Consider the following 13,162-nt stretch of genomic DNA (forward strand, 5'->3'; position numbering starts at 1 on the left):
GTACAGTTTATTCGAACAGTTTATTACTTACAGAATCTAACAGGTGAGACTACATGCATATTCTCAATACCTTTGACATTTCCCAACATCGAGCTTTGGCCGTGTCACATTTTGACGAACCGCTGAATACAGCGGACAGCCTATTACATGTGTGTGTGGCTGCATGGTGCCATTCATAAGTGCCCGCGTACGTGTGTGTGTGATTGTAACTTGAAATCAGACAGTAGGAAGCGATGCTATTGGTACGTTTCGTAAGATCCGGACCAATCCTGTTTTGTTTACAGCGGTGTTCGAAGTCATTTGTGAATGAAAATGAATAAAATACTATCTGTGAAAGTAATTTCATTGTGTACGTCTATATACACAATTGTTACCGATGCAAATCACACTCTTGGAATTCAATAATTTGGCAGATTTCGATCATTGATCGAGCCCTCGTATTCCGTTATAAATTCGAGTTTAGATATTTCGGTATTTGTTAATTTTTCCCCAGTTTGAATTCTTTACTACAATAGAAGTTTTTGCACGTTTCTTATTTACTAATTTTTTGTGCTTGGAATGCAATTTTAACGATTTTGAAGTGCTACTACAAACAGGTATAAAAAGTATAGAGATCAAATTTAACAGAGAATTGTTGTTGCCAATGTTACAGTTAATACGTGTAAGAATGGATAAACGAAGATTAAAGAAGATGCCAAGTTTGCTTGGTCAGACCGGCACTTCTAGGCAGTCGGAAGGTAATCAAGATGAACTCTGTGGAACTAAAAAACAAAAACCATTGAAAAAAGCATCTAAAACCTGTGAAGACAACTTGACAGATGATTCTGGAGATGAATCTCCAGTTTGGTCCAGTTCGAATAGAAAGAAAGGAAGGATGCTGACTAGTACACAAATGTCAGAATCAAGATATGTGGAAAATGTGAGTCAGCGTGCACGATTAGCGAGTGCTTCGCCCGAGCGAGAAATATTTTCAGAAGATTCGGATGACAATGGAACCTTTGTAACAAAATCCAAGAAGATGAATAACAGTAAAACTCCTGCCAAAGCATCAAAAAAATTAACTGCTGTTAGCCCTGCTGTACCTAAGACTCCAGAATCCAAACGTAAGAGATTACACAAAAGCAGTTCTTCAGAGTCAGAATGTACTCCATCCGGTCCAAGTCGGAAAAGAAGAATAAGTGCTAGAATAAGTACTCCATCTAAAGTATCTGGTAATAGTTCTGAAACTCGCTGTTCAGCTGAACGAGATTCAGAAGAAGACAAGGATACCGAAGAATTTCAACCAGTCAGCAGAAATCGATTGAGCAGTGCAATGAGGCAATCCGCTGCGAAAAAAATGACTACTCCCCGAAAAAGAAAAAAAAATGAACGAATTGGTAGGAACAAACCAGATGCTATAGGAGATGAAAGTACAGATGATGACATGTTTAACGATGATTCACCTAAAAAAGGTTCACAAAAGCATCGGCAAATGTCTCAGTCACAGTTATTAGATAGCCCTGTGAGGAGAATGCGGAAAAACAACTGCATTCTTGAACAAACGAATTTATCAAAGTCTCCCCAACATTCCAGAATGACTCGCAGTCAAAGTGTTAAGAAATCATCGATAGAAATAAATGTGGCTAATTATATGAAGAAGTTCCTGAAACAGGCTGGTATCATTATTATTGACGACAGCCCCAATGAATTACGTAAGAAATTTGGTTTTGCAATGTTGAATGTTGGTACAGTAGAACGTTGACTATTCGACTATCAGTTATCCGAATGGTGATTTGGTTCATTCAAATGTCAGCTATCACGCATCTGCAGAGCTGTGAAAAAGCAAACCCTGATATTGAATCTGATGTTTTATCTACATATTCTATTACGTTCAATCAATGAGCGTTTTTTTTCCACACCGTTTAGTTATCCGAAAATTTGATTCTTCGAATGATGCCCAGTCCCAATTGGTTCGAACAATCGAGGCTCTACTGTAATTTCTTATGAAACTGAACCTAGCAACCAATGTTAGCAGCAGATGTGTTAAATTTTTTGGAAATATAAAAATGCAGTTCAATTTTATCCTCATGATTCTATAAAAGTATCGAGGGATCATGGTATTTCACAAAATTTTGATTTTCCGTCTTGACTACCTTATTTGAATGAACAGTAAAACGTTTGGCTAATAATTCCGGCTGCTAGCTTTAGCCTCGTTACTTTTTCATATAGTTGTGCCTCTAACTAACTTATTTTCTAGGTAAAACTCGCTGTGATATTGTTAATAATTTAAATAAGTTACTGAGTTCAAAACAATATGATAAAGAGGAAATTATCAAACATTGGACACAATACATCGAGGATGTAGATAATCTTCAAAATGTATTAGAACAAACTGTGAATGATAATCAAGATGTTTTAATTGATGAGAATACTGAATCTATTGCACGAATTCTACTACATGTTCCACCACTTCAGACAAGCATTTTTGTATCGCTTTTGGACCGACTTGCTATGGCTGTACTTGTTGAGTGAGTATTCCCCCTATTGTTGAGACCTTTCTGTCATCCCAGTGCGCACTCAGATAGATCCGAGTAAGTCCCAAAATAGATTTTGCGGAAGAGTATTTTTCACATTGAAAGTTTATTTCCTCGTACTAGTAACCAAGTACTAATTTTGGAAAGAAAATATCATATATCTATATTATACCTATCTTCAAATTCTCTGTATTATAAAAACGACAGTTAAATATTCCACCAATTTGTCTATAGCGTCACCAAACCTTTTTTGTAACATTTTTTGTTCCTGGAATGTAGTGATAGAACTTCGAATTGCTCAACATGAGACGCCCAGCACCTAAAAAAGCATAGCAAGCAAGTGCAGTCACTAAAATTCTCTAATTATGCACATACTTTCAGAAAAACGCCAAGCGATGTTCCTTGGTCTGGTACATTATTACGACAATTCAAATTTTTGGAACAGATTGTGGAACCTAACATTCTTGTCGTAAAGCTTCAAGAATTGTTGGAATCGGCTCAAACGTGTTTTCAAAGTGAAATAATATCGTACTTACCCGACATTGTCATTGATGCCCAGCATCATACCATTGGTGAAATACTCAGTAAGCTTTTAGATGACAACCCAGAGTTGACAGCGGTCATTCTAGATTGTATATCCCGTTTGACCCTGAGTAAAGACTATTTGGGCAGAATTAGAGAGAAGTGCTTTGAATTGCTGCAACAGAATTTAAATTTGAGTGCTGTACCTACTATAACAAGGTTTTAACAATTGAATTATTCATCTTTGTACTATAATAGAGATACAAATAACTTAATTCTTTTCTGTTCTAATACCCTATTACTCTGCTCAATAGGTTTCTACTGTATTATAATTCTGTATTTATTTTAGATTTATTTTGACCGAGTCATCAATGATGGAAACTTGTATAAAGGCCTTAATGGCTATTCGATCCATAGACATGCAGCCACTTGCTGGTGAAAATATTGAGGAATGTTTTACCAATCAAGTTCTGACCGTTGCTGCCCTGAAAAGGTCAAGTCAAGTTTCCAAGCACATAGCTGATGCTGCATTAACTGTTGTGCAACGTGTCAAGAAGGATCCAAAACCACTGGACCTGATTATGTTGTTACTCAATTTCTCGAGTAACAGTGCAAAAAATAAGAACGTTGAGACTTTGGTGAAAAATCGGGTCCGATCCGGATTTTACAGGCCCAGTTTATTAAAATCTCTTTATTGCGATTATAAAGAGGTATGTAGTGGGTAATTGATTGCAACTTCACTCCTTAAAGGAAGTTCTTGCTTTGAAAATAAACCCTTTTTTTTAAATTCAATTACGAGATAATTGCACATTTAAATTAATATATCCATAAGCAAGGATGATTTTTCTAGTAATGCTACGAAATTTTGATATTTTATTGTCCCTAATCTCATTATTAATTTGGTGCAAAAGTATTGATTCTCCACTCAGAACCAGCCTGTTGAAGTTCAAAAAATTTATTTTTTTCAAACATTATGAAAATCTCGTGGTATAGAATCATACAATATTATGTCTTCACCAAATAAAAATCACGTTTTCTTCAAGGTGGCTAGAGATTTACAGTCAGTAGCAATTACTCTGGCCTCTCATCTATTAAAAGCTGGTGATCGTGTGTATGCTGAATTTGCAATTGAATGGTTTCGATTATTATTTCTAAGTCAAGCCGAAACTGTTCACAAGCAACAAGAAGTCCTTGCAAAAATTATCAAATTAACTATGGCTGGAACAGCAACATCAAAAAATGCCCTTGCAATTCTCAGTAAGATGGCACGTGATGAAAACGAACGGAAACATTTACAAAAACATTCCCATCATCTAAGGACTCTTCTTGAAGAAGTTGATGAACTCGACTTGGAAGGGGTTGCTACTGTCAGCGATTTGTTACATGGTTTATGCATGAGTTCCAATTCAACGTCAGAAGCACTGCAAGCTGACTTGGATATCGTTCTGTTGAAACAACTGGCTGCTTCAAAACCAGTGTGAGTAATAGTAGATATTTATTCTTGCCCCATTTTTTTTACAAAAATTGCTACACGAGTTTCACTTCCAGTGTGACCAGTTGCTATGCTAAAATATTTGAATAGAACAGTATTACTGCTTTATTTTTAAAAAAATCTTGCAAAAGTTTAGCTACAAAAAATGTTCCGAAAATGTGTCTTTATCACCTTATTGTTTCCTTATTTAAGTGACAGGTAAAACCATTCGTTTTTTCCATTGCACATAAATTTGTGACAAACAGTTTTAACAATATATGAATGTAGGCACTGCAATATTTAATACTTTATTTTCAATTAAAGCTGCTAAATTGAACGTTCATTTAGGACCAAGTGCAAGGGTGTCTTAGGAGCACTAATGGCTATTAAACATGCAGCAGCATATCCAAGGACCGTGGAACGTGCATTAGAATTATTTGGCAAGTCGGAAGACTTATTTTTATTATTTGAAATGCAGTATGCATATTGTTAATTCGGAACATGTCACTGGGACATGTATTAATTTGATCACTACTTGTTTTGTTTAGAGCAAGCAATAAAGGCTGTGAAGAGCTGTTCCAGGGCTAGGGCCTTGTTTTATGACCAAATGGCAGATATTATTGCAAATACCCCAGACTTTGATGAAAAACTTTTGAAGGAAACTATCACGGATCATTTTACAGCTGAGTTATCTGATCTCTATCTCACAAAACTGACAGAGTATAGGTAATGGTTTTGTCTAAATATATTCATTTTTTTGTTAATACAAAATCAAAATATTTCAATGAAAATATCTTAGCTATTTCTATTCCAAAATTAACAATATCATACTCTGATTACGCACAGAACTGAAAAAATTAAAAATTCGTAGAAATATTATACATATCAGTAAGCTTACCATCACAATATCTTGTCACAGACAGTTTTTAATTTGCGAGAAGTAATGAAGTTTATTTCTGGGAAAAATTTTGCGAAATCAAAAATGACAATAATTTCATAAATCTAACATAAAAAATCAAAAGGTGTTTGATATTTTTATTAGTGGACCTTTGTCGGCGCAGTTCTCACTTAATTCTGAAGCGGAACCACCTGTGGATGATGAATTTGGTGTGAGTTTTGGTGATGGAAAAGACGGTTCAGCAGTGTCGGGCTTATTTCGGCTTATCAAAGCTTGCCACATGAGAGGAAGTGATGGTGACCTATCATTGATTGATGGTCTATTGGCATGCCCAGTTTTCCTACCGAAAGATCTCAACGACCTGGATGAAGCATCACTGGATCAAATTTTTCATTGCATCAATTGGTCAGTCATAATGTCTTCATGATAAATACAAATAGTAGAATCTTTTTAATGTAAATTTCTGATACAATATCTTTTATAGGTTCAGAGAAATAATTAGTGGCTTTGTAACTCAAACAGACAGCACTATGCAGCGAATTTTACTAAAACGGTTGGATCACTTAATGAATCTCCAAGCTGAACTAAGCATGAATTTAGCAATGACTGGATGCCACTATCAACCACCAGTATGCTATTTCCACTATTTTCCATCTCCACCGTTTGTCAAGGTCGAAAAAAAAACAGGAAAACGTGGTAATAAAACCTCTCTAGACAAATCCGGCAGTCTTTCTGAATGGTCTTTCTGGGAATCAGGTTTTGATCTAATTTCGAAGAACGCTGCTTATTTCAGACAGCTAGATGCAAAGGTATACAAATAATGAGTCAAATCTTATACAATCGGTTTATTGCTACTCTGAACTGGATTTTTTATAATAATTTCATGTTTGCAGATAGCACATCTTCTCGATTTTTCGATGGAAATGAGGTTGACTCAAAGCAGACCAAAAACGATCACAATAGCTCAAGTATGTTTTATAGTTAAGGAACTCTTGGGAATGTTGGAAAATGAAGCTTCCCATTCGTTTATGAAAGATTTGGTAGGATTATTGCCCAAGGTATGTGGTAAGTTGGACCAGGTAATAACTGAGTTACGTGATAAAGATGATAGCCAGAATAGAGAATGCTTGCAATTACTGTTGAGTCTTCTGGCAGCAATTTTCAACTGGAAAGGATTTCATAACTTTGTGAATAACCAAATGCTGAGAGGTGAGTTTTCCTTGCGGAATTATATTCATTATTTTAGGCATGCACACATAAAATTTAACAAGAATTCTAAATAATGCATATCTGTTGAATTCTATAAGAGTAATGAGTGAAAAATTTCAGAGGCATTAAGGATTGTTGCAAGTCAGACTGATGAAACTAACACCTTATTGCGGTCCTGCAAAGAATTGGTAACCCAATCATGTTCATACGTTGAATCATTAGCTGACGTTGCTACGCGAATTCCTGTTGCAATTGCACTTGTTAATTTGTATCAAGCTTTGATACAACATTCAGAAAGTCTCGCTATTCAACATAGAGGAAATTTGGGTGAGTGATGTCACAGCTATACTATCTAAATGACATTTGCCATTTGCAATTTGATATTTGTGTAGTGCATACTCCTGATAGTTTACAATTTCAGTTTTCTCATCATAATGATTACACCCATTACTTATATCACTACAGAAATTCGTGATTTAATTCAATAAACTGAGGAATACATGACTAATCTTGCTATACCTACTTAGACAGTGTCTGAAAAAATAATTTATAAGAGACTTATGTGAATAAAACTCAAAATTTTTTCACTCCTTTTGTTTTGGTAAATTTGTACTGTATAATTGACCTTTGAGGTCGCACTCAATACTTTGAAATGTATCGTTTATAGAAACATTTTCTGACCTATAATGTATTTTGTGTCCACTGATAGCAAAAATGGCGTTTGGATTTTTGTGTCTTGATTGGCCTGAAGATAAGCGCAATATTTCATCGTATAAATCTGCCATTAAAATTCTTTTGAAAAGTTGGCTCAACAATGAACCCGATCCCTTAGACACTGTGGTAGCACTGTTAAAGTGGTTGCCAGAAGAAACGGAGAAATTGTCAAAACCTCAGGACTCCCTAGCTAGAATACTTTCTATTACCAAGAGCACCTTCAATTTATTGTTCAAACAAATTTTTCTTGGAATAATCGAAGGCGTCAAGAAATCTCTAGATGTCGCTAAAAGGTAATCATAATGCAACAGTAATGTATAGCAATTGCTTGCTGTAAAAGATGGATGTATTCTGATTTATTCACGATGGTTTTTGCTACAGTAGATTGGTATGAATGATTGAAGTTAGAGAATACATACAAAGGTATACTTTTATTTCCTTTCAGAGATGGCGAGAGAATACAAATTTGGAATTCTGTTGCAACTGGTGTGCAAAAAATTGTTCGAATTTGTAAGATGATGGAGGTCAAGGCCAATTCGCTCTTATTTTTGCAACGTATTCCTTTGTTATTGAGGTTATTCATAACTTCTGGCATGCCAGTTCTTGAGCACAACTTGAAATATCACGTTGAAGAAGTAACGGGGATTGTGAAACAATTGCAAGGTACATATTTCATTGTGTACTGTACTTGTGAGCCAATGACAACTATTTTTCAAAACGAAATTACAAGGCACATTTTTTCTTCACTGAGCGAGTGTGATTATAGTTTTTTTTTTTTTTTGAGTAATCACAACTTCCTATGCTTACGGAAAAAATCATTTTGTTATGAAAATTTTATAAATTTGCGCAGAAGGAACGAGGTATCTCCATGTTCTGTGTTGCCACAGCACAGTAACGGGTGACACGACTTTAGCCAAATACGTTCCTGTTGCCAAATCAACACTCGAGACATTAGTCTTCAGTGTAAAAGGAATGCTTGTCCTGAACAACAGTTCAGAGGCGTTTTGGATGGGAAATTTGATAAACAAAGACATAAAAGGACAAGCAATTGAAATGGAGGTTTGTAACGTAATTAATAAATAATTTGAAACCCACTATTAAGAATAATGTTAGTGATACAGGATTCCGTTAATGGAGGTACATATATCTTTAGATTTTGAATATATCAATTTTCCCTTGATTTTCAGCAGAATACTGAAGAGTCAACCACTGTATCAGTTGGTTCCATAACAAATGTGTCTGAAGAATTGCTTACGGATGGGACAGTTGAAAGTACAGATGAGGAAATCGAGTGAATGGAGTTATCTGAATCCTTTCTCTTCTTTCAATTGCACAAAAAGCATTGAAAATGTTGATATACATTTATTTCTCATAATTAGTTACATAGTATTTTTACTTATGAGTTACAATTTTGTTTTTAACTTTAATCGAAGCTTAATATAATATTCAACCTTTTTTCTTTGAAAAATAATTTGAGCTACAAGTCTGGCAATCCGTAATAAGCTGATATATACAATATCTGTTACTTAAATATCTGTAATTCTGTCGTAAAAGTCTGTCTCTTCCACGACGCATCTGGCATTAAAGTTTCTTCCACAAAAGTGAGTCTATTCAATCCGTCCACCATCAATATAGAGTGTGTTCTAGTTCCGTACTCTGCATCCTGCATATGAACGAAAACTGAACTTAAATCCTTGTACCACTTAGGAGCTCTACTTTCGAGTTCTGGGTCAGGCAAATGTCTAAAGAAGGAAAGTTTTTACATTATAATTTCTTATTTTTTACAAGCTAACTTTGAATTATTGCTGTTTAGAAATAAATACAAAAGAGGTACTACTATGTAAGTCAATCGATTTCTATACTTTTCATTCCATTTGAGGAATAGCATGATATTTTCAATTATTTTGTCTTGGTCCAAAATCTTTGCGTCCTGAACAATATTTTTGAATCTTTCCTTCCCTGATGTAACTTTTTTGAGAGGTCGACTCATAGGGCTATTGCCAAAACCTAAAATGTTATCTAGACATTTTTCTGGTCCTTCAGAATTCTCGGCGCTGCATAGGAGAGATACATCAGTATTCCTGACGAAAGAGTTTGTATGTAAATTGAAGCCGTAGTAAGTGAAAAGGCATTCATTTTTGTACTTGGCCTAACATCACCAACACTTATAATGCTTGTGATTGTCATTACTGATACATATCTTTTTTCTAACTCTAAAAAATAGTTTGCCTACAATAAAAATTACGTTTCATCAATCTTCGTAAATATAATGCGTAATAATTTAAGTCATAAATACTCAGATAAAACATACCATAGATTGACTAATATCAAATTGAAGGAGTTATAGATTTGTTCATAAAGGTTTTTCTCATGAAGATTTTCCAAGTATTTATCTGCGGAGACATCTGAAATGATAAAGTCTGTGACGAGATGGCCGCGACCCTCTCCTGGAGATGTGGTCGATCTCTTTTCTCCGGTTAAATTTAGAAGGGCGCCCAATCGTCCTTCCGTTGATAACGCTAACCAGGTGCCGCCCTCCTTGCCTGGTTCCATATCCACACCTATTATATTAGTCCAGTAAATATATCGTCCAGAAAGGGGAAATCTCACGCGATAAGGTAATTTGTCTGATAGTACAATTTGTTGAAGAGAAGTATTCTGAGCAAAATGCCGGATTGGCGATGTTCCCCAAGTGTTAATACCGCCACTTTCACAAATAACGGGTTTAATTCGATATCTCGAGAACGGTTCATTTTACCCAAAAAACTATACAGATTTTTTCTATTATGAATTAAATTTCCCAACGTTTGTATTTTGAACTTTTCGTAACGTAAGGTTCGTCCCGTTGGATTTTTGGCCTTCATCTTATTTGTGTGTCAGCCAAAAATCATTTAGCTCAGAATCGATTTGTATGAATCTCTCTCGACTAATTAGACCCCAAGGAACTCAGAAAATACAACAAAAAAAGGGTAGGATCAGCAGCAGAGAAATTACGTGGAAAAGACCAGCAGCAGAAAAATGACGAAACGGAGCGTGCCGTTTTTTGGCTGTAACATTTGATCCGTTGCTCGTAGCGCATTCGGGCTGCGATCAATCGATTTCTTTCGCAAAATTACGTCGAAATAGTGCCTGAAAGAATTTCTTGCAGCACTTTCCTGAATCGTAGAAATTCTCGCAGAAAATCCAAAGCGGTTGGCCTTACTTTTTTGGTAATTTGCGGAGCCGAGAACTTTTCGACTCGGAATCGATTTATATGACCACCTCTAGAGGAAATCGACCCCCCGGAACTCAGAAAAGACATCAAAAAGAGCGTAGGACCAACAGCAGAGAAATGACGATGAGAATCTGCAGTTTTTTGGCTGTAACTTCTGATCCGTTGCTCGCAGCGTATTGGGACTGCGGTCAATCGATTTCTCCCGCAAAATTACGTCGGAATAGTGCTCTGAAGAATTGATTGCAGCCCTTTCCAAAGTCGTCGAAATTTTCGTCAAAAATCCAAAGGGGTTAGCCTTACTTTTTTTGCGATTTTTGGAGCCGGAAATTTTTGATCTCCGAATTGATTGGTATGACCGTTTCTTGGCTAATTGAAACCCCAGGAACTCAAAAATCACATCGAAAGAAGCGAAGGACCAACAGCAGAGAAATGACGATGAAAATCTGCAGTTTTTTGGCTGTAACTTTTGATCCGTTGCTCGCATCGTATTGGGACTGCGCCCAATCGATTTCTCTTGCAAAATTACGTCGGAATAGTGCCCCAAAGAATTAATTGCAGCACTTTTCAAAGTCGTCGAAATTTTTGCCGAAAATCTAAAGGGGTTAGCCTTACTTTTTTTTGCGATTTTTGAAGCCGAAAATTTTTGGTCTCCGAATTGATTTGTATGACCGTTTCTTGGCCAATTGGAACCCCAGGAACTCAAAAAACACATTGAAAAAAGCGTAGGACCAACAGCAGAGAAATGACGATGCAAATCTGCAGTTTTTTGGCTGTAACTTTTGATCCGTTGCTCGCATCGTATTGGAACTGCGCCCAATCGATTTCTCTTGCAAAATTACGTCGGAATAGTGCCCCAAAGAATTAATTGCAGCACTTTTCAAAGTCGTCGAAATTTTTGCCAAAAATCTAAAGGGGTTAGCCTGACTTTTTTTTGCGATTTTTGGAGCCGAGAATTTTTGGTCTCTGAATTGATTTGTATGACCGTTTCTTGGCCAATTGGAACCCCAGGAACTCAAAAAACACATTGAAAAAAGCGTAGGACCAACAGCAGAGAAATGACGATGAGAATCTGCAGTTTTTTGGCTGTAACTTTTGATCCGTTGCTCGCATCGTATTGGGACTGCGCCCAATCGATTTCTCTTGCAAAATTACGTCGGAATAGTGCCCTAAAGAATTAATCGCAGGACTTTTCGAAGTCGTCGAAATTTTTGCCAAAAATCGAAAGGGGTTAGCCTTACTTTTTTTGCGAATTTCGGAGCCGAAAATTATTAATCTCCGAACTGATTTGTATGACCGTTTCTTGGCTGATTGGAACCCCAGGAACTCAAAAAACACATTGAAAAAAGCGTAGGACCAACAGCAGAGAAATGACGATGCAAATATGCAGTTTTTTGGCTGTAACTTTTGATCCGTTGCTCGCATCGTATTGGGACTGCGCCCAATCGATTTCTCTTGCAAAATTACGTCGGAGTAGTGCCCCAAAGAATTAATTGCAGCACTTTTCAAAGTCGTCGAAATTTTTGCCAAAAATCTAAAGGGGTTAGCCTTACTTTTTTTTGCGATTTTTGAAGCCGAAAATTTTTGGTCTCCGAATTGATTTATATGACCGTTTCTTGGCCAATTGGAACCCCAGGAACTCAAAAAACACATTGAAAAAAGCGTAGGACCAACAGCAGAGAAATGACGATGAAAATCTGCAGTTTTTTGGCTGTAACTTTTGATCCGTTGCTCGCATCGTATTGGGACTGCGCCCAATCGATTTCTCTTGCAAAATTACGTCGGAATAGTGCCCCAAAGAATTAATTGCAGCACTTTTCAAAGTCGTCGAAATTTTTGCCAAAAATCTAAAGGGGTTAGCCTTACTTTTTTTTGCGATTTTTGAAGCCGAAAATTTTTGGTCTCTGAATTGATTTGTATGACCGTTTCTTGGCCAATTGGAACCCCAGGAACTCAAAAAACACATTGAAAAAAGCGTAGGACCAACAGCAGAGAAATGACGATGAGAATCTGCAGTTTTTTGGCTGTAACTTTTGATCCGTTGCTCGCATCGTATTGGGACTGCGCCCAATCGATTTCTCTTGCAAAATTACGTCGGAATAGTGCCCTAAAGAATTAATCGCAGGACTTTTCGAAGTCGTCGAAATTTTTGCCAAAAATCTAAAGGGGTTAGCCTTACTTTTTTTGCGAATTTCAGAGCCGAAAATTATTAATCTCCGAACTGATTTGTATGACCGTTTCTTGGCTGATTGGAACCCCAGGAACTCAAAAAACACATTGAAAAAAGCGTAGGACCAACAGCAGAGAAATGACGATGCAAATATGCAGTTTTTTGGCTGTAACTTTTGATCCGTTGCTCGCATCGTATTGGGACTGCGCCCAATCGATTTCTCTTGCGAAATTACGTCGGAATAGTGCCCCAAAGAATTAATTGCAGCACTTTTCAAAGTCGTCGAAATTTTTGCCAAAAATCTAAAGGGGTTAGCCTTACTTTTTTTTGCGATTTTTGAAGCCGAAAATTTTTGGTCTCTGAATTGATTTGTATGACCGTTTCTTGGCCAATTGGAACCCCAGGAACTCAAAAAACACATTGAAAAAAGCGTAGGACCAACAGCAGAGAAATG

General features: G+C 36.5%; 2 protein-coding genes across 6 annotated transcripts in view; one reads left to right on the forward strand and one right to left on the reverse strand.

Annotated features, from left to right (window-relative positions):
* On the forward strand, positions 1 to 9,582 carry LOC124406924 (Fanconi anemia group D2 protein). 3 transcript variants are annotated; one of them, XM_046882606.1, is made up of 17 exons: positions 1 to 43; positions 653 to 1,691; positions 2,237 to 2,507; positions 2,895 to 3,254; positions 3,385 to 3,745; positions 4,079 to 4,512; positions 4,855 to 4,946; positions 5,055 to 5,232; positions 5,549 to 5,809; positions 5,889 to 6,213; positions 6,298 to 6,613; positions 6,734 to 6,940; positions 7,323 to 7,620; positions 7,773 to 7,990; positions 8,178 to 8,386; positions 8,515 to 8,656; positions 8,693 to 9,582. In XM_046882606.1, exons 2-16 carry the CDS (start codon positions 668 to 670, stop codon positions 8,620 to 8,622), a joined length of 4,662 nt encoding a protein of 1,553 aa, XP_046738562.1. In that variant the 5' UTR covers positions 1 to 43; positions 653 to 667; the 3' UTR covers positions 8,623 to 8,656; positions 8,693 to 9,582. The 3 variants fall into 3 exon arrangements, with proteins under 3 accessions (XP_046738562.1, XP_046738563.1, XP_046738561.1); XM_046882607.1 differs by having other exon boundaries at positions 8,518 to 8,656; XM_046882605.1 differs by lacking the exon at positions 1 to 43 and having other exon boundaries at positions 644 to 1,691.
* The window catches only part of LOC124406925 (transport and Golgi organization protein 2), a 24,756-nt gene continuing 20,380 nt past the window's right edge, over positions 8,787 to 13,162 (reverse strand). For 2 of the 3 annotated variants that reach the window (XM_046882609.1, XM_046882611.1), the window contains exons 2-4: positions 9,639 to 9,888; positions 9,190 to 9,408; positions 8,787 to 9,069 (exon numbers count right to left, since the gene is read on the reverse strand). In XM_046882609.1, the coding sequence (XP_046738565.1) occupies positions 8,850 to 9,069; positions 9,190 to 9,408; positions 9,639 to 9,888 (689 nt within the window). In that variant the 3' untranslated portion in view covers positions 8,787 to 8,849. The remainder of the gene's footprint in view (positions 9,070 to 9,189; positions 9,409 to 9,638; positions 9,889 to 13,162) is intronic. The other variant, XM_046882610.1, reaches the window with a different exon arrangement.

The sequence above is a fragment of the Diprion similis genome, chromosome 6 (assembly GCF_021155765.1).
Source record: "Diprion similis isolate iyDipSimi1 chromosome 6, iyDipSimi1.1, whole genome shotgun sequence".
NCBI lineage: Eukaryota > Metazoa > Arthropoda > Insecta > Hymenoptera > Diprionidae > Diprion > Diprion similis.

Coding starts and splice junctions, on each gene's coding strand:
- LOC124406924 (XM_046882605.1), top strand. CDS start 644: ATGTTACAGTTAATACGTGTAAGAATGGATAAACGAAGATTAAAGAAG. Junction 3,746..4,078: donor TTTATTGCGATTATAAAGAG/GTATGTAGTGGG, acceptor GTTTTCTTCAAG/GTGGCTAGAGATTTACAGTC. Junction 6,214..6,297: donor TCAGACAGCTAGATGCAAAG/GTATACAAATAA, acceptor TCATGTTTGCAG/ATAGCACATCTTCTCGATTT.